The sequence below is a fragment of the Rhea pennata genome, chromosome Z, assembly GCF_028389875.1.
Source record: "Rhea pennata isolate bPtePen1 chromosome Z, bPtePen1.pri, whole genome shotgun sequence".
Classification (NCBI taxonomy): domain Eukaryota; kingdom Metazoa; phylum Chordata; class Aves; order Rheiformes; family Rheidae; genus Rhea; species Rhea pennata.
The window spans coordinates 65,434,990-65,456,921 of NC_084702.1; the positions used below are offsets into that span (position 1 = coordinate 65,434,990).

Here is a 21,932-nt window from a genome sequence, read left to right on the forward strand (position 1 = left end):
TTAAAGGGTTGTGTTGTTTAGCCAAATGAGAAAAAAAGTCTAACACAATCAGCTTACTCTCTGAAAATACTAGAGCATAAAAAACAAGGAGAGAAAGCACTTCTGTACCGAATATATTTTTTCTTTAAATAGTTCTTATATTCAAATATCATTATATGATGTACTAGATTAGTTTAGTAACTCTGTTGAATGATTAAAGGAATTGGTCTTTTATGTCAGCTGAATATTCCCGACAAAATCAAGAGAATCATTTGGATTAACTGGATCGGCAAACCAAGTTTGATAGCTGATAGATTATTTCTTACAACTTAAAGAAATTTTTTTTTATGTTTGATAGAATCAGTCTAGACTGATAAAAACTATAAGCAGATCTCTTAAAGTAGATTGGTTATTTTTTCAGAGCAGTAAAAATAGAATCAAACACCTTCACAATTGCCCTGCAACATTGCCTAAGCAGCAATAGAAAAATTGCCGCTGAGTACTGAATTAGTGTTTGTTAGCACTGAGTCGCTTCCTAGCTGTTCTGTTTCGCATGGTTCACTAACTTCGTTGTTTCCTGAATTTTTTGTCTCCACAGAGATTTGCCTTTTGACCAAGGGCCGTCGAACTGCCAGTGTTCGAGCCGACACATACTGTCGCCTGTACTCCCTCTCGGTGGACAACTTCAATGAGGTTCTAGAAGAGTACCCCATGATGAGAAGGGCCTTTGAAACAGTGGCAATTGATAGACTGGACAGGATAGGTATTATTTTTTTCTGTAACTAGAATTCTTAAAGCCTTTTTACTTTCTCTTTTCCTTAAGTTGAAAGATAAAATGCTCAGATTAAAGGCTTCTTAAAAATATCAGTTGTTACACTGAAGTAGAAGTTCTGTTGATCTACGAATAAGATGTATCCAAAGAAGAAATTCTGTAAGATCACTTTTAAATAATGTAAAGCTTTGAATTTTAGAAAGCTCTCATATGCCTCAGACATTTATTATTTTATACGCTCATACACTTGAGGTTTATTTTGTATACTTTAATAATGATTAATAGCATTTATTAGTACTCTGTATTTCTTTTGCTACTTCATAGAGTTTATGCAGTTTAGTGAGAAGTAGATGACATTTTCCTACATAAATAGTTTACAGATGATGTCTATAATGCTGGGAAGAGGTGATCTTTCTCAGCACTCACAAAACCCATGTTTGTTGAAGTGAATTAATCCTTTGCAGCAGGGCTCTCATTTTCCTCACAACATGGGCACTGTTAGCATTGATGACTGCACACTGGAGCTACTCAGATCTGCTTGCAATCAGAAAAGCAGGCCAAAGATATATAAGTGAACCACAGAATGATACAGCAGATTATCAAAACAGGGTGTACAAAGTCTTCTTTTGTGCAACCAGAGGTTCTGGACCTCTCTAACAGCACATACTAGATAAAATACGTGAGCTTCTGTAGGCAGAAGTGTACACAGGTTATAATTATTGATACTGGTTTTAAAACGCATCTCTGCAGAAAAAATTGTTCATTCTGTATGATACTGGTTCCTCAATTTCACAAGTAAATTTCAGCGTGAGATTTTAACCGCAGTTCCCCAGCAGAGCAATGCAACGCTACATGTATTAGGCTGAGCAACACCTCCTCATACAGATGCAGACACACAAGCATAGGTATATTAGTGCAGCAGCCAGAAGAATAAAATCATGGCAGATTTTGGTCTCTGATAAGCAGAAAAAGTAGCTTTAGTATAAAATATATTGATATTCTATTTAACCTAGAAAGAATAAAGAAATCAAATATGTATATACTGATTTTAATAGATTTATGTCAGTATTTTGCAGATTGTGAACACTCAGTGCACTAAGTTTTTTAATCAAGACTATTCAAAGTCTCATAATTTGTCTCTTGAAACTTCCTGGAAATATAGACCAATCCTGAGAAATATGTACTTTAAAAATATTAGTAGTCAAGTCTAATCTACTCTTGGAACAGTGGTCCAATCTGAAGTGCTCTGGTTACAATAAAAAAATCTACATAGGACAAAAAAATAAGACGTAAACTGTCTTATATGAAAAAAAAAAAATCCAAAAGAATTGTATTCCTGTGCATCTGATGACACAGAAAAGTGTCTGCATCTTGCAGATACTGAGAGTCATCAAGCAAACACCATCCTTTGAGAAAACATCAGGATACAGCTTACAGCAATCTTTATTGTGCAGCCAGGTATCACATTAGCACTGAATTCATATTAGTTCACCAGCACTTAAAAAGATGATTTCTTGCAAGCTAGTGGTCATTGGTTACTAATGTCTTATAATTAGTTCCAGGGAATGTGCTAAGTGGCAGATGTATTTATAACTTATGTAACAGCTTAGTGTTCAGGGAATTAGGATGGTTTTGTAATGGGAGAGAAAGATGTTACACATGCAGAGCCTGGTTGCTTTTTCCACCCTGTTGTTCAGTAAATTACCATGGTTACATTTTTCCGAATAATTGTAGTAATAGCAGTGCACTCTAAGTGAAGAGGCACAGAAAGTTCAGGTATTTTTGAACAAAATGGTGCTATTAATGCATGCAGTTCTGGGGCAGAGAGGGTAGGAATGAGGCGTGCTTAAAGGCCGGGGGTGAGAGCTGCGTGCGCAGCGTGCAGCCCCCGGCGCGGCTCAGCGCTGCTCCGCAGCGGGGATTGGGCTCTCTGGTCCCGGGCACCCCGGGCGGCTGGTGCCGCGCAGCCGGCCCGAGCAAGCTGGGTTATGCTCTGTGCCCGGTGCTCGGCTTGGTGTTTTCGCAAGCTTTTCAGCGGCTCACGTGCCTCTCGGATAGGAGCTAAGATGCAGAATCAGCGTGAGAACCTGCCCCTGTGTCTCAGGCTAGCTCTTCTCCAAGCGAGGGCCGCTCGCTCTAACTCTTCTGCTCTTTGTAAAGGGAAGAAGAACTCCATCCTCCTGCAGAAGTTCCAGAAGGATCTCAATACCGGCGTTTTCAACAATCAGGAGAACGAGATCTTGAAGCAGATAGTGAAGCACGACAGAGAGATGGTGCAGACTATCGCCCCGGTTAGCCTGCAGCAGCTGCCGGCGCTGAACGCGAGCAGCTCCGCCGCGGCGCCGGCGGCGCGCGTCAGGACGCAGTCTCCTCCCGTTTACACGGCCACCAGCCTCTCCCACGGAAACCTGCACTCTCCCTCGCCCAGCACGCAGCCTCCGCAGCAAGCCGTCGTCCTCTCGCCGTGCTCCTACACCACGGCCGTCTGCAGCCCCCCCGTACAGAGCCCGCTGGCAGGCCGAACTTTCCAGTACGCCTCCCCGACCGCGTCGCAGCTCTCCCTCATGCAGCAGCCGCCGCCGCCGCCCGGCTCGTCGCAGAAGAGCGAGGCCCACAAGAGCACGCAGGCCCTTCACAACACTAACCTGACGCGGGAGGTGCGGCCCCTCTCCGCCTCGCAGCCCTCCCTGCCCCACGAGATCTCCACCCTGATGGCGAGGCCTCACCCCACCGTGGGGGAGTCGCTCGCCTCCCTGCCGCAGCCCGCGGCCGCCGCCGCCGCCGCCGTGCCCCCGGCCGCCCCCCGGGCCACCGTGCCGCCGCGGGTCGCCCTCTTCCGACAGATGTCCTCGGGGGCCATCCCCCCGAGCCGGGGGGCCGCGCCGCCGCCGGCCCCCCTGCAGAGGGATTCTCCCGCAGTCTTAAGCACAGACCCCGAGGGAGACAAACCGCGGTTTGCGTCAAACTTGTGATCCCTGGCAGCTGTGAAAAACGGACTTTGTCGTGAACTGAGAATCGTCCCGGGAACTGTTTTAGCCTGTTTCCTGACGTACCCCAGCAGTCTACTACGAAAAAAATACTTTAGACAGCTTTGCCCTACGTAACGAATGTAAAAATTATATATATACACACACACACATATATATATATAAAATATATATATATATATCTGAAAAAAGGAGTTAAGAAAACCTATTTGAATTCATGTCTTCCTTTCTCGTAACCATTAAAGGCGTCTAAACTCTGCTGTGATATTATTTATTTTTAATGTGTCAACTCTAAAATCAGTCTAACCGATTTATTTATTTATGAACAGGTTTCCTACTTTCATGGGAAAATTGTCAACACAGTAACAAACTTCAAGTTTTAAGTACAACAAGTACAAAAAACAAAAAAATGAATCTAACAAAAACAGCACTGACTGGGTAATATTCTGGAACCTTCATTCTTTCATTTGTTCGTACACATTGTTAATAATTTCCTGTGAAGAATTCAGTTGTTATTTCCCATTGCATTTCATATTTTAGTGCTTTCCATTCGGGATTAGGTTGAAAAATAAATATATTGCAAATATCTGCAGTCAAAAGGCTGGCACTAGCACTCCTCTGGATAGGCTGTAATCTGAGAACACGTAAACCATTCTGTTGTTTCAGAAAACTGGGTGGACTTCAATCTTCACGTTGCTAAAGACTTTTACAAAGACTATAAATAATTGTCATTGTAAATAACTTTTTAGACCCAAACAAAAATAGCTGCTGTGTGGTGTACCATTACAAAGTCTTTGTTTAGGAATTTAGGTTCAGCTCTTCACTTCAAAATTTACGGTTTTAAAATTTGTTGAAGCTAAGTGCAACACAACTGTTAAATTGTAATGCAATGGCTTAAAACCTACGATGTTACTTTTACATGCAATGTTTTATGCAAAATTGTACGCTTGATCCTGCAAACCGCTTGTACTTCACCAATACCATCACTTTTCTTCTCCTTGACCTAAATAGCATCTGAAAATATTCCATGCATGCTTAAAAAAAAAACAAAAACAAAAAAAAAAAAACTATAAAAATAGGTTCAGTCAGCTATTGTAGGAAAAGGCTTTATGGTATGTTAGAAAATAATAAACATTAATTAATTGTGTCTACCTTAAAATTCCTATAATGCTGACTTTGAATCTCTGGTTTAAGTGAGATTTTTTATTTAAAGTATTATTTGTAAACCACAGCTTGATTTAGGCTTTCAGGTGCTTTCTGTGTCTTCACTGTAGTTTTGTAGTTGACTGTGGTGTTAATTTAAAAAAAAAATAAATATAATATAGCATCAAAGTCTGTCTGGAAATGCACGATTTGCTCTGTGTATATTGTAATTAAATGGATAGTATATCCTAAGGCATGTAGTGTCAAACATAGCCCATAGATATGAGGTTTATTATTTTTTATGTCTTCAAAACAGAAGGGAAATGGTGACAGAAAGCAGGGTTAAAGCATACCGTTTTGTGAACTTTTTATTTTGTTTGCTCAAAACTTCACATTATCTTATCCACAAAAGAAGTCCTTTCATAGTCATTTGTGCCTGATTTGTCACATTAAATAGAGATTGAAACTAAACATGTCATAATTTAATTAGTTAAAAAATCAGCATTATGGCTATGATGCAAGCATTTATTCTGTTCTTTAACACCCAACTGACTCACGTTAGGAAAATAAATGCAAAAGCGTTCTTCTTTTCCCATTAATGCTGAGATAACGATGCATGGAGAAATTAAATAACATCACAAACTACGTAATGCAGTGAATCCAGATGTACTTGAGAGCCAAATAAATATTCTGAAGCTAACAGAGCTTGAACCCATGCTGCCTGTTATGCCTTTTACTAACGTGGTACATCAAATAAAAAAAAAAGCACCAGTTTTTGCTGACTCCCACTCACCAGTACAAATCAATGTAATTAACACATTAATGTGCTGCTGCCATTAATCCAAGTGGCCCAGAGTAGTATATGAGGAAGCGATTGTTTAAAAACATTCAGAACATTATGGATACGCTGCAAGACCATTTATTTATCAGTAAAATACCCCTTATTTTGTTTTAATACTAACAAATTCTGTCAGTTAATTAAGATCATATTCTGATCTTTCAAACTGTTTAAGGTTTACATTTGATAGGAGAAATGGGGTTAGTAGCAAAATATTTTTATATATATTTTTATTTTATTTTAAGCACTATAAAGAAATATTAACGCACATGGTCTTTCAGTGAAACCATAAATAATTTTTAATGACTTTGTAATAGAGTGGACAATATCTAGGATTTGTATGTTAATTCAACAAAAATGGAACAGGGTAAAATTATATACGTATATATATATGTATGTATGAATGTATATATACTTAGATTCTAAGAAACAAATGACTCACATTCCTGTAATATAAAGGTCCATTGCTAGTTTCAGAACTGACTTATTTTCTCTGTACATAAGTAACCCATAAGTATGGAATCTCACATCTGTACAGGATGAAATGTATTAATGAAAAAGGTTGGATCTTACTGCTGCTGGGAAGACTATAGATCTGATTCTTAAAATAACTGTATGATCAGGGATGAGTTAGATTTTTTTCCTTTTGTCTTTGCTCAAAGCCATAAATAAATATATATAAAAGATTATTAATAAATCGAAGAAAATATATAAAAAATAAAACCATGTATATTTTTTGGTTCCAGTATGTTTATAACTGAGCAGGTTTTACCTTACCGTGAAAGAAGAACTGTTTGCTTTTGTCTTTTCTCTGTTCGTAGGCCCGAGTTTATATGCACTAGGTATGGGGAGGTGGGGAGAAAACTGCCAAAGTACTTATGTGTACCACAGGAAAAATAAGGCTTAGCAAATTTGAAGATACTACCTGATAAACTCAAGTAATTCCTAAGCAATATTTCCTCTGTAGATTAGAGGAATTCATTGTGCTGAAAAAAAACCCATTTATCTCCACAAAGCTCGGAATTAAGCTACTATCACTAAACTGTAATATTTCATGAATACAAATATTAGAAACTAGAATTTGCTTATATATAAAATTTAAAATATGCTGGTGGAGAATCCCAAGTAGTTGTTTTGTAACTTATGAGAACTGTATTTTGCTGTATTTTCGCCGACACTTATCTCACTGTATGTGCCAATCCCAAGTGATATACCTCTGAAATGTATAATATGAGGGAACATTTGGGTGGAGTAGGTGTTCATTAATGACAATCTATGTCATTGTAAATGAAAAAGCTTAATCCATTCAAAACAATAGTGGGTGTTTTTGCATCAGCTTCATTAGGAGCAATATATTAAATAATACTTCATTGATTTTAATGTTGATTTTAAGTAATCATGATTAGTTGCATTTTCAAACTGCAACCTGAAGTGCATTTTGCTATAAATTTAGTCCAGCTGTAGACAGTGAAATGATTTCCAAAAGGATGAGGATTTTAATGGAAACTTCTTGACTAGCAGCAAAATCCTGTCCTCTATTCTACAATAGCGTGGATATTAGAATAGATAACAGGATATGCTTTGCTGTTTTGGTCCAGTTGTATTATTTCATACATATTTATATTCAGAACCAAATGTTATTTTCAAGCAATATTTCATACACTGCATATGATATGTAGATACATATGTATACATATACACCAATGCGTATTTAGAAACATGTCTGTTATATGTTTTTAATATCTGTTTCTACCTCAGCTGAGCTGCACTTTAATTTTGATTAGGCAATAGCAGCAGAACTATAACCAATGTGAGTTCTATTTTAAACAGGAAATTATTATGTCTTAATGCATGTCATCAAGAGCTAAGCTTAATATTTCTTTTTCAAAATCTACTCACATGAGTTCTCTCACTGACTTCAGTATATCTATCCATGTGAGTTCTTTTTAATTCTTAGGTACCATTCAGTATAACGTGGTGATATTATTCAGTGAAGAAAATTTTTTCATTTTAAAAATTAGATCTTGGATTTTTAAACAAATGCATCTTGACTGCTCTGGGAATACATGGTCATTTTAATAATTTCTACTGTTCTAAAATCCTTTGTTCACACAAAAAATGTTTCAAGGTAGAAACAGAAATTGTTTTTTCTTATAAATTACGAGTCCAAGCTATAAGCATAATCTGGTACATTCTAGGACACCCTATGACAATTTGATATACAAAGTTTATTTGTTTAGCAGGTTTGTCTGCCCTCACTTTTTTTTTTTTTTTTTTTTTTTTTTTTTTTTTTGAGCAAGGAAGAATAAGAGTATTAAAACTTTTCTAGACCATATCATTGGAAGAATATGTTTTGTAAATCTCCTTGAATCGATACTTTTTTTTTTACCAGCAATGAGCATCCAGTACTCCACTTTGGTTGATGTATCATGTAATTTCTGGTCCATGATCCATTTCCCTCACTTCTGTGAATGCAAACAATATCTCTAAGAATTTACGATAGCACTGGTATTTTCAGGTAAAGTAAGAGAACATAAGAAAGAAAAACACAGTTATAGTAGATAAGCAGGGTATCTGGCTTCCTGAAGTGACTTTAAGTTGATCTATGTACTTTATATATTTTAAAATACTGCTATGTGCATGTGTCCCAGTTTAAACAAATTACATGTTGTACGAATAAAAACCGCATTTACCAACTCCATTAGATGATCTAACATCTACACTGTGACTCAGATGATCCTTAGCCTGTAATCAGAAAATCTCCAGTTCATATTTGAACTAAATTTTGCTGCACCCTTGAAATAATCCAGATATGGGATGTCCTTTTACCTACTTGCAGGTGATACTGTTTTCTTACTCTTCTCCAGTTTTACATAGCAGATTTGCAGTATAATTCCCTCTAAGCTCCATCTTGAAGACAGCATGTAGTGCAAAGGTAGTTCTCTGAAAGGACAGTAGCAAAACTGAACAGAGCAAATCTGCAGAGAAAGACCAAGTCTACAATCATTCTTCAAATTAGCCTCTTCATGAAAGGGAATGAAGGTACTTGTAACATCTCTTTCAAAACTCTCCAGAATGGTACAGAGATCCTGATACTGAACCATGGTACTCAGCAGCCCAAGGTCCAAGCAAAAACACATCTCCAAGGTTGGCTGCTTCTGGACTCCACAGTTACTGAAAGGTTTATGTGGCGATAAGCAATAATTCCCATAGCATTATCTGTCATCTATCTTACATTTAATGACTATTGTGCTCTTTACAGGTTCCATATTGTCCTTATCGGCACAAAATGTGAGACCGCCACTGAGCAATGCAGCAGACCATAACCATTGTTCATGGATTTACTTCACTTTTTCTTTAGGAAGCCAAGTGTGTGCAATAAGTGTCCTGTTTTGTTGTTACAGTGTAGGAGTTCTAAAGGGAGAGACCTGGCTTTGAAGTAAGGAACAATCTTCAGCTTTGCTACCAGAAGCTCAGAGGGTATCAGAGGGTGATCAGTGTAAACTTCAGTCTTCATTCTCAACAGGTAGTCATTTTTGAGTATTCTAGACCCAGACCTTGTGTGAATCTGATTTTTATTTCTCTGAGAAGTCAAAAAGCACAGTGAATTTGTTGTGCTTGTTACACCACCAGTGTAGTCTGCATTGTTTAGGAGATGCCTGCAGCATTTTAGATTAATTACTTTTGTTCTAAGTGTGAGAGGATTTATGTCCAATTATTCCTCTAGTCCATCCAAGAGATGAAGTGAGTATTAATAACTGGTGCCAAGTCATTGTCACTGGAATAAGCAATCTTCTAGTTAAGTAGAGAAGATAGACAGCAATATTAGAGATGATCATACAAAGAACCTGAGTATTGCTTAATATGACTTGAACTGGTCAACTGGCATCTGAATCTTTCATCAAAAGAAATTATACTGCTACTGCAAAACTTCATTTTTTTTTTCCTGTGGCAACCAGTGTTCTTTCTGCTTGTGATTTGTCTTCATCCTATGCAGAGTCATCTTTCCAAGAGATATGCACCAATATTTAGAGGCAGCACTGTATCTCAAATATATTTCATCATCAGCTTAACTGATACCTGTACATTGATGTTGAAGACAGAGTAAGAAAGAAATGATTGTTTTAAATTCTTATAAAGGAATTGTACTATGATTCATTTTACCAATTGCTGTTCTGATGATGCTTGTGTAATTTTAATAATTCACTTGGACCTTTGGTCTTATCTCTCAGATATTGGTTGCTTGGCCAGAAATGGTGAATGCTGGGAAAAAATCCAAGAAATAAGCTAGACATCTGCGTTCTTTTCTCCAGGAGCAAGAAGACATTCATTAGATTCACCAGACACTTCATAATCTAGGTTGGCTATCTTAAGGCTTTTGCTTCTGTTCCTATCTCCTTTTCAAGACAAAAAGATGTGGACGCAATTTATATGTTGTGGTTAAAATCTTGATTGAACTAATCAATTTCCACACAGGGAAATAAACTTCTTATTTAGAGCATATGATAATCTTATGTCCTCTGGCACAGAGTATCATAAAAAAAGCTTTTAGACAGTGGTAAAAGGAAAAAAATAATTTATGACCGTTGTACAAGTGAATGAAGATAGTATGTGTCTTTAATCCCTGAGTAATAACTATGCAGGTTAGAGGAAAGATAAACCTATGAGCCAGCAAGTGAGAAACTGAGTCTTTAGGCTTTTCGTCTCCTCTTTTATTTGTATACATTAAAATGTCCCAGAATTATAGAAATATAATGTCTGTCACTTTATGAATCCTTTGGGTTTTTTATTATCAATAGGTAAGAACTATAAGTCTATTATTTCTGGCTCTTATGAGAGCTGAATTAGTCTAAATGGAGATGTCTCATGTAAGACATCTCTCAGACTTGGAGTTTGGTAAGATGAATATTTTATAATCTTTATTTTCTTGCTTAGATCTATGATTGTGCAGCTTGCTAACAAATAGGAGATTTGGCATTGTTAATAGTTGGCTAAAACTGACGTATCTGGGGTGAACTCCCGCAATGTAGGCAGTGTTATTACGGAAGGTAGCACAGAGCACAGAGCACCATATGCCTGGGTCCCAGTTACCCTAGCTATTTCAGACCCATTGTTGCCAGCGAGGTCATGTATTGTTTATTGTGGTGCTATTCTGGGTCACTTCTTGCCCATCCTGTTCCTAGCAGTCTGATGCAAGACAGAGGTGCTGGATATCTGGAACCTGCAGAAAATTTTCTGCCTTAGAACAGTCTCTCATAATTTCAGCTGTGCTAGGTGATAAGATACATTGCACCAAGTGGAATGATTGTCCTTTTTTTTTTTTTTTTTCTTCCCAGAGTGGTCTCTCAGATATTTTGGGGGCGACTTCTCAATTAATAGTAATAGGACATACTGAAGTCATTGTCAAAGAACAATGAAAAGAGCAAAAGTGACAATAACAGTGGGTAGAAGAAAGGCGAAGAGAAATGCCTGGGGCAGAATAATTTCCTTGAAATAAGGTATTTGTGTTGCGATTCCCTGAAGGACATGAAAGGGATAAGGAAGGGAAGATAACAACATCGCATGTTCTATTTAAGGCTGCTAAGGAGCTCTGTCATGAGAGTAACAATAAAGCACAAAGAGCAGGAGAGAAGTTAGTCTCTCTTGTGTTTCCATAACAAATATATGGACTACTTCTAGGAAATTTATTTAATTTCCTTTGAGAACTGAAAGCAAACAGAGCCTTGCTCCTGGTTGCTTCTGTTGGTATCAGAAATGGGTGTTCTTGGTGGTTTTTGTCCCTGACCTCATGAACCCTTTTAGCATGTTTGGTGTAAGTTGAAAAACGCTGTGGTCATTTTTTATCATGTTATAATAGCATTACACTCTATGTCTAACAATTACTTTTATGAACATGGAAAATATGTGCAAGCATTGTCCACAGAGTTAATTAAACTTCATGATAGGTTGACACAAGATGACTATGAGTGGGTACAAACACCTTAGAAATGACAAACAATACTGCTGATCAGGACTTGGTGGGGGCTGCGACACAGCATAACCAGCATTTAAGATTTCTAAAGATGTGTCTTCCAAAGATTTGTTCTAACTCAGAACAAATCTTACCCTCCCACACATTCACTATCTTCCACATTTGCTGTGGCCAGCTTATCTCCCATTTCTTTTTTTGCACGTCCTCTCAGTCATTTGTTGGTTTCTGGGAGTAAAGCCAAAACGTCACTGAACTGGTGGTGAAAGACAACAAATCATGACAGTACTCCACAAAACTATGATAATCTTCAGAGTCTTTGGCAGTCATGGAGTGTAATCAGAATAGGTTACTTGTTTGCTTCATAGTATGCCCTGTAAATATTGGGGGTAAACAAGAGACATACATTATTTTGAAATCCATCTAGAAAACAATAATATTGAGAATATGATTGAATTCCATTTGTCTGTACATTAAGTTTTATTTTAACTCTGCAGTTGAGGGGAAAGGGGAATTCATTATAGATAGTAACAACAAGTCTAGTGTAAATAAATATACTACCACTGACTGTGTTTGCCATCCCAGAGCAAATGAATACTGGAATGAAAAGAGGTGTGAGCTCACTTAACCATTAACATCTAAGAACATTCATACACATTCTATTTTGTGATAAAACATCTTACATTGATAAACATGAAAAACTTGTTAAAAATGTATAGGCACTACGTTCTTAAGCTATGTTCTTATAGCAAAATGATGAGAAGTTATTCAGTAGTATATAAAGAAAAAAAAACTAAAAGATAATGAGTGAAATGAGTCTGAGTTAGTAATGTAAACCTAGAATTCCTGCGTGGGCTTTTATGCAGACAGCATTGCAGCCAAGCCTTCTACATTTTGAATGTGAAGAATACACATTAGGTGGGTTGTTACAACTATCTCTGATCTTCAGCCTGTGCTAAGTAGATGCAATACCAATCCCAGTGACTGACAAGGCAGTTTTTCAGCCAGCACAAGAATGCTGAAAATCAAAACTATTGATTTCAAATTTCAGGCCTAGGGAAATGTTTTAGCCAAAACTATTTGCTAATCTTAAATTGTTGTCAGGTATTAAAATACTAAATGTAATACTTTAGACATCTCATTTTAGATCTTTTTTCAGCAAGTAGTATCTGTCACTCTCATTTATACCATATACTGAGATTGAAATTTCATCGATATGGGTGAGTTTTCATTGTTACCTTTATTTCTTGTATTTCCTGCTGGCACTAGACTGTTTAAATACAACCAAAAATCCTTAGCTGATAGAACTGAACAGCAGGATTTCTTTAAGAGCCAGAGTAAAGAAATCTCACACTCTTCTATGCACTAGCAAGATCACTTCTTCATGTCTGCTCCCACAGTCTCGCTGTGACACCAGCCCTTCATCTTTGGTGCATCTACCCTGCCCAGGTTTATCTTCTCCACTAGCCCTTTATCCAGTCTTCCAGATTCCAGCTTGACTTCTGATTCTCTCTCCAGGACAAATGCAGGCCATTCACAGTAATTCACATTTCAAGACTTTTCAAATGATGCATGTGCATATGCTATGTGGGTTGTGGGATAGGTGCAAGGTCCAACTGGGGGTCAGTAACTAGTGGTGTCCCTGGAGGATCAATATTGGGGCCAACACTGTTTAATGTCTTCATTAATAGCATTGACAGTAGGACAGAGTGCACTCTCAGCAAGTTTTCCAAAAACCCCAATCTGGGGGAGGACAGGGCTGCTATGCAGAGGGACCTTGATAGGCTGGAGAAACGGGCTGACAGGAATCTCATGAAGATCAGCAAAAGCAAATGCAAAGGCTTGCATCTGGGATAGAATAGCTCTAAGCAACACTATATGCTGGAGACTGACTATGTAGCAAACAGCTTTGCAGAAAAGGCCCTTAGGGTCTTGGTGGACAACAAGCTGAACTTGAGCCAGGGTTATATCCAGCAGCAAAGGCAGCAAATGGCATAGGCTGTTATAGCAAGAGCATAGCCAATAGGCAGAGGGGAGCAATCCTTCTCCTCTGTTCAGCACTTGTGACTCCAGACTGGAGTAGTGTGTTCACTTTGGCCCTCCCAACATGAGAAAGCCATTGACAAACTGGAGGGAATCCAGCAAAGGACCACCAAGATGATCATGGGCTAGGGCAAGTGATGTACAAGGAGAGACTGAGAAAGCTGGGCTTGTTTAGCTTTGGGAAGGGAAGGCTCAGGGGAAACCTTAATGCTATCTCAAACTACATGATCAGAGAATGCAGAGAAGGTGGCACTAGAGTCTTATTGCAGGTGCACAGCAGTAAGACAAGAGACAATGGACAAAAGTTGGAGCACAGGATAATCCAATTAGATACATGGAAAAACATATTTACTATGAAGGTGGTGAAACACTGGATAAGAGGCACACAGAGGTTTTGGGATCTCTATCCTTGGAGGTGTCCAAGATTCAACTGGATGTGGTCCTTAGCTAATTAGCCCTGCTTTGAGTAGGGGATGGGACTGGGTGGGTTCTGGAGATCCCTTCCAACCTAAATTATTTTATGATTCTCTGATTGTAATGTGACCATCTACTCCCTCCTAGCACCAGCCAGGCAGTCTGAACAAGCTTGGGTCCACGGCCTATGCCACAAGTTACTCCCATACCTTTGTCATTAATATGGAGCTTTTGCAGGTATGGAGGTAATAGAGCAGCTGTTGTGCAAGGAGCTTTAGAGGAAGCAGAGTTCCATGATATCTCACTTCTACGTGAAAGAGAGGAAGAAAAAGAATGATATGAAAGAGTGGAGAAAAGAAAAAGGCAATAAATAAAATGTCTCAGGTAATATAGTGTCCTTCATGCCAGAAAATGCTTAAGTGAAACTGTCAATTCTTTCCTTAGGCAGTGTGATTTCTGCATGCACTCAAGCCTCTTCTATTCCCTTTACTGACAAGTATCTTTACTATCTCTCACACTTAACACCACAGTACCAGCAGGCTGGGCTGCATTCTGTTCTGTCTCCTGTTACAAACTAGCCCCAAATCTGTCAGCAAAAGTGTGATTATAAAGCCAAAACTCAGCCTTCATTTGTAGCTGCTGTGCAACAGACAAAATTAAAGCTGAAGTAAGCATCTTTTCTTAAAAAAAAAAAAAAAAATGCTTCTGTAAGAGTTGTAACCTAGCATTCTTATGTGTGATACAGAAACCAATATATGCTTATTGTATATTCACTGTCACTTGCACACAAGTTGAATATGGCCCTGCAAATTTGTTTGTATACGGAACTAAACAAACTATTTTGTTCAGCTACAAATCAAATTGATTTGGTGTGTGAATAGATTATCTGTGGCTCAGAAACACTGAAAAATTCAAGGTAGGGAGATAATAAGAGCTCATATCTGTTTTACACAGACAAATCCTGTGCTGATGGTATGCTTCTTCTGGATATGCCTGGACTGTGTTTCAGCCATCGCACTTCATTCAGACAGTTGCTTCCTCTAGGCTTCAGAATACCTAGTTATCACCTATGTTTCGTGCTTGAGGATAAAAGCTCTCTTCTAGTGGATAGGCTTTGCTAGATGAGGGGCATCCTAGAGGTGTCCAAAGATGGAAGTAGTCTTAGTTACTGTGATAGCTTTCTCATTTCAGAGGATGGACTCATAACATTTCAGGAAGTTTCCTTTTAGTCCTCAAGCCTCGCAGACAGATACACTTGGTAGTTCACAATATCTGAGCTGCCTGAGAAGAATCCCCAAGATGAACAGATGCCTGCTGCAATTGCAGATTGCAGTTGGTAGCATCTCGTTTAATTAGGAGGCTAAATATTCATTAGTTATTTACATCAAGCAGTGGTTTATTTTGTAATGTTACAAGTGTATTATGTATTTCAAATTTGGTGGTAGTATCTTCATCAAGGGAGGCCTCAGTCATTTTCAGATCTGTGCAGCACGATTCAAGACTCATTTAAGTAACTCATTTAGTTACTGAGTGTATAACTGTATAACATTTTAACATTTGCCTTCAAGAGATCTAGTTAGCTAGGTGAAATGCTGCACTATTGTTCATTCAGAGGGAGCTCCAGATACCTTTGCAGAGTGTTCCATTATGTCATATCTAAACATTTTCTGCCAGTAGTCAGAAAGAAATGTCCGCTATATTCCTTTTGGCTCGTGTTTCATTTCAGAAATATGGATTCAAATGAATCATCCTTTTGAGAATGGTGCATAAGCCAAAAGGAATACAGCAAAAGTTTCTTATCCCAATGGAAAGACTTCGGGCCATGTATTTGGAAGGGAAAAAACTACTTGTGCTTTGAATAAACTTGATTTATAGTCAGTGAGACACACGACATGCAGAGCCTCACACAGCCTAATTTTTGTAGCCACTTTTTCCATGCAGAATTACTCTTAGAAGAGTGATGGGGTTGCCCCTTCAGTTACACCTCTCACTAGGTGAAATCTGTATTTATTACAGCGTACCAATAATTTCAGAGCACTGCATTACACTCCCTGGCACCAAGTAGGAATTTTTCATTTCATAGAACTCACAGTGGTCAGCTTGCTTTATTTTGAGGAATGAAAAATTGAAGATATACTAAAAATTAAAATACTAAAATGATTTGTGTGTCTTGTCAGAGATGTTAACTTTATGTATGTAGGCTGCTGGAATTTGGAGATCAGTCTTCGTAAACTTCATCTATGGAGAGGCTTATTATTGGTCGTCATGTTAGAATCAAGACACTACTGTTCTCTTATTTATGATTTCTTTTTCCATGCTTGCCTGGTGTACCTGTCACCCTTGACTTAATTTCTTTCTTCTTCCTAAAGTCAGGAAGACTTTAGGAAGACTGTTCTCTTTTCTCTAATTGCCTTATTTTGTTGTAAACCTGTGCTATTGGCTATTATGTTCACTTTTTCTTATCAGGTACTCAATGATTTACTTTATTTAAGACTAACCTTACATCTGTGAGAATAATTTGCAAGTCTTTGTGGTTAATCAAAATTTCAGATCAATCTGACAATTTGATTCATTGTGATCACGTTTACTGATTCTACTAAGCCTTAAATATATTGTCAGCGTGCTAATGCCAATATAGAGGCATCTTAATAGTTGTCCTAGCCCAGCTGCAGATAATTAGAGTCTTCACTCAAATACCGGGGGGGAGGGAGAGGAGGAGGGGAGAAAAGGGGCAGCCATCTGCATTAACAGGAAAAAAAAAAAAAAAAAAACAATTTACTCTGTGATGTGAGAGCTGCCCTAGAACTTTTACTTCTATGGTTTCTGTCATATGCGATCTTCTGAAAGCAAATCTTCCTGACTATATTGATGCTGATGAGGGGACATGGACTTCTTGGTTCTCCTGTGGTAAGATTATGAGATCACCACCAGCTGTGAATAGTGGAAGAGGCAATGGGAAATGTATGACTACTACTGGTTTTATGTATTATATAAATGTGAGTGGATGTTCTATACACCTGCACTGAAATGTAGATGTAGTCTCCCAGGAAAATGTTTTATGTGAGAAAGATAACAGTTTCTGTCTATACAGTCTGTGGACTGTATGATAGGACACAGGATGTGAACATCCTGTGAATGAAATGAGCTACCCTGCTAACAGTAGAGTTTTCTTCTTTAACTTTTTCTACATGAGAGACCCTACAACTTAGGGCCACATCACTACCTATCCCTATTTCAGCTGTGTTAACCAAAGCCTGTCATGCAAGCTTGGGAAATGTGTTCTATATAAAATTTTAGCCACTGTATTTTATCTTACAGAATCATCCATTTGAACAAACTTCTTAGCAGAAAATATTTCCTGAGCTAATTTATGCTCTGAAGTTGTGCATAGTTTGTTTCCAGAAAAGCATCAACCTTTAACTTGGCCTGGAAATTTTTGTTATAAGAACAGTATAAAACTCTGAAACTGCATAGAGAAAGGAAAATGGTGATATAAAACAAACTTAAGATGTTTGTGTAAGTGGCTGTTTTCATTCTAGGTGAAATAGAAGTCAAGCAGTGAATTAATTACATACCAGGCACAGCTCATATCGGTGAAAGAATAGTTCAGTGTTGAAAAGGCAGCGTCAACAAAGACCTGTTAGTGTAATGGAAACTGAGAAGTTGGGTGTGATTAGCTCCGAGAAGATTGCTATCCTTTCTCCTAACTGCCTTCTCTGTGAATTGCAAATGGATCATATCTTCAATATTTTTTGTAACATTAAAGTGTCATTATGGCAGCCAGTGTGGGCACTGACTTTAGTGATAGGACAGGCAGTATTTAGATTTGAGGTTTCTAAAACTGAAAAGAGATGAGTTAAAATGATAATTGCATTTCTCTTTAGTTTTTGGTAAACTTCTTTCACTGTAAAATAGCAACAGAAAAACAAAGCTGCTTGTGAGCTCTGTGTGACCAAAACATATACATGCTGATATAATTTCCGTTTGTTTCACTCAAGAAAACTGCAGGAAGTGATATAAGTTTTTCTTTTCTTCATATTAGATTTATTTCTCTTTTACAACACATTTAAATGCTAGAGTGCTAACAATGATGCCAAATGGCATGCAGTGTGCTTCATATAACGCAGTTCTTTTACTTGAGAAAGTATCTTGTCAGCTAATTAGCTTATAATTAATCAGGCTTCTTTTCAGGGATATATAGCTGGCTATCTTAAAAAGAAAACATATGAAAGTATAAAATTTGAGACCCAGACACCCAGGAATTTGAGAGGGAAAGGACTGATGGGACTGATGAGCTGGTTGCCTTTTCTTTTTTTTTTTTTTTTTTTTTTTTTTTTTTTTTAACATCTATATAAGAGATTAGAGGGGATCTCCCTTACCCATGAGCTGTGTGTCTCATTGACTCACTTTATTATTTAGGGGTTTTGTCCCTGACTGTTTCTATTGATAAAACACTGTAGAATTTCGCACATGTGACGTTTAGAATCACAGAACCAGTAAGGTTGGAAGGGACCTCCAGAGATCATCTAGTCCAATTCCCCTGCTCAGCAGGGTCACCTAAAGCACGTTAGACAGAGTTGTATCCAGGCAGGCCTTGAATATCTCCAGAGAAGGAGACTCCACAACCTCCATCTAATATCTGACCTACAGTTCTTTTGAGATAGTTTATATTTTGTAAAAATTATCATCAACTTACAGATGGGGAAAGTGAGAAGCAGAATAACAGGAGCAGAAAGTGTTGCCAGAGTCTGAAGTCAAACATGTCTTTACTTCTGGGAGCGTTGTAAGTTCAGACTGTCTTGGACATTTTGAGAGGTTTTTACCATAACAGTCCTGGTAACCCTTACTATGCATCTCCCCTGAACTCCCCTGAACTTGGTCTGTTGTGCCTCCCCACCTTCTCAAAAGTTAGTGTGTGGTGTAAACCCTGAAGATTGTTACACCTTTTGTGATGATGATATATCAAATATGAAGCCTCTGGGATAAAAATAGGGAAGATAATAGATATGTAGCCTCTCAAAAGGAATTGATTTGTTTGAGGAGCAAAGCAACAGTTTTGTGAGCTGCTTGAATTTGAAGGCAGCAGGCTCAGGGCATCATCACATCACAAAGAATAATCATTAACTCAATGTGCCTACATTATGAACAGTAATAAATGCATTTCCAGTGCCTGTTGAATGTTAAACACATCTGCTTAAATGCAGCCAGTTATCTACGTGGATGTAGATCATGTAACTAGACAGTTTATGTTAGGAAATTCAGGGTTCGAGGTCGGTTGGGTGGCATGTGTGCCTCATATTTCATGAGATAATGCTAAAGTGGAAGCAACAGCTTTTAACACTTCACTTAAAATATATTTGCCTTTTGAAACAGTAGAACAAACTCAGACCTTAGGATTTAGGTATCTGGCTCCAGTCAAAAATCAGTTGAGGAGGCAAAATGCATTTAAATAGTATCATGTAGTAATAACAAAATAAAAATAGATAGTAAAATAATAATAATAATCACAGCTAAAGTGGTACTTACTACTGTTATTCCAAGCTGCAGAGGAGTACCTGTTTCAAAAAAATAAAAAAATAAACAATAAAATACGGTAGTATTTTTTTATTTTATTTTATCAGATTAACCTGGGTGCGTGAAGAACAAGGTCTCTCTTGCTAGTACTCCTTCTGAACCACGGCATATATCAACCGCTTTTGAGACGTACCAGTATGCAAGGAAACCACACCAGCAGAGCACATGGAGGCACCTCCTTCCTTTTTAGCCACTTCGGTCAATTCACACCAGTGCTCTGCTGTGTCACTTGTCAGTCCTGTGCCTCTGCCGCAGTGTTAGGCTGCCTACCAGCAATGTGGAGACTAAAGAATCACTCGTCAGCTAAAATTGGTATGTCAAAACTATCAACAGCAGCCAAGGCTATCTTGCTCCCTTCTGCCTCTTGGTTTTGCAGTTCCAATTTTAGCTCCCACTCTGCAAGACATTTTGGTGAAGAGGAAGGTGAAAAGCGGTATTTCAACAAGAGAATAAGTAACTGCTTAGAGAATTTTTAAGTAATCATTTTTTTTTAAAAAAAAATCTTTTATGCTTAGTCAAAGCCTTTTGCTATTCTCAGTCTTCCTAGAAAATTAGTAACAACTGTGTATGCCAGCTTGTTTTTTTTATACCTAAATTGATTCCTTTTAAATTCAAACAGAATCTGAAAGGATACCAAAAATATACTTAAGGGAAGTTCTTATAAAAGTTTTATTCGAGTAGCATTAGTCAGTAGTGTTCATTATAGTCTTCCTACTATGATACAATGTTACTAGTCATCATCAATTTACATTGAGTCTTATGATAAGTCATGCTTTTTTAACAGCTCCGAAACTTAGATTCACAAACCTATCACAATGTTAGATTCACTTATATAAACACACACACACACACACACACACACACATACACATACACACACATATAAAACTAAGCAAATTTTCTGGTTTTGAGCTAAGGTCAAATATACAGGATGTGAGGTAAACTGAAGGAGTGTGGTTGGTGTTATAGGCAGAGTCTCATGATTATTTGGATTCTAACACATGATTTTTAAAGACTCCTGGCTGCAATGAGGCTGCACAGTCAGGGAAGAAGAGGAAGCTGGTGTGGCTTTTGCCTTGCCACTTGACTGCTTCGCTTCAGACAGCAGCCTGTCATCGGTATGGTGCATCCTGGGGATTTTTTCCTATTTTGCAGTACTGATGTGATATGATTCTTTAAACTCTGGCGATAGTTAGGTAAAGGTTATATTTTTATCGTATCTTTGACTTGGCATTCAACCAGTTGCTGCTTTTGCACTAATTTGATTAAGTGTGCATTGCTGCAGTGAGAGAAAATTTAGCATTATTCATGGATGACAGAGAAACTCCTTAATTGCTTGCTGCAGCAAATCTGCAGCTGATAAGGATGTAAATATCTATCACATTCTAAATTCAAATTATTTTAATAGTCTAAAGAACCAACATATTTGTGAAAAGTAAATATAGCCTTTAATGATATTCAACGTATTATTTTGATCTCTATTTTCTTCTCTGTGAGACAAATTTGATAGTTTTTATTACCACTGGATAAATAAAGGGGGACTTTAACGGAAGAAGTCTACAGAGTTGTTATATACATATTGTATACATCATCAGAGCATGAAAGTTTGTAAGTTATGACTTATTATTTTGACATATTTCTTTGATTTTTGTTTTAAGAAAATGCAATTATTTTCAAGTCAATATTAATCTTCATAGATAGACGTGTGCAGATCATTTGTACCAAATATCACAGGCTTCCACATGCTGTGCCCTGTCCTGATGTAAGGGTCTCATGCATTGCTGACTGACCTGACTAGGACAGCTCTCAATTCAGTGAATGCTGAACTGAGTCTACGAAAGGCGAGATTTATTCCCTTACAATAGGGAAGCAAAAAAGATTCACATGACCTGTATTTCATGAACTTTAGGAGAAGGCAAAAAATATGTGCGCGCACACACACACACACACTTAGTACGTGTAACTATTTCTTGCTTATTCCTCTGTTTTCTTATTCCTCCTTAGAAACTCCTTTCTTCTTATTCCTAGAGATACATGAGATAAAGATGTTAAAGCAAGCAGGTTTGTTCCCTCAGAGATTTCACACTAATTATTTTGCTACTATCTTCTGAAAGAATACAACCATTCCTGATTCTGCTGTTTGAAGTTTAGGCTGTGCCTACATGTTACGCATTAGTGTTTTTGTTTAGAGCAATTGTTTTGAAGCGAGCCCCC

General features: G+C 37.8%; 1 protein-coding gene and 1 long non-coding RNA gene across 2 annotated transcripts in view; one reads left to right on the forward strand and one right to left on the reverse strand.

Annotated features, from left to right (window-relative positions):
• Nucleotides 1-3,723, forward strand: part of HCN1 (hyperpolarization activated cyclic nucleotide gated potassium channel 1) — a 198,495-nt gene extending 194,772 nt beyond the window's left edge. The window contains exons 7-8 of the mRNA XM_062599913.1: nt 578-742; nt 2,912-3,723. Of these exons, the coding sequence (XP_062455897.1) occupies nt 578-742; nt 2,912-3,723 (977 nt within the window). The remainder of the gene's footprint in view (nt 1-577; nt 743-2,911) is intronic.
• An 8,169-nt stretch (nt 3,724-11,892) lies between these two features.
• LOC134153314 (uncharacterized) lies at nt 11,893-19,934 on the reverse strand. The gene is made up of 3 exons (XR_009961146.1): nt 19,852-19,934; nt 19,671-19,699; nt 11,893-12,061 (listed from the first exon to the last, which is right to left on the reverse strand). It is a non-coding gene; the product is annotated as an uncharacterized LOC134153314 (long non-coding RNA).
• Between the last annotated feature and the right edge of the window lie 1,998 nt (nt 19,935-21,932).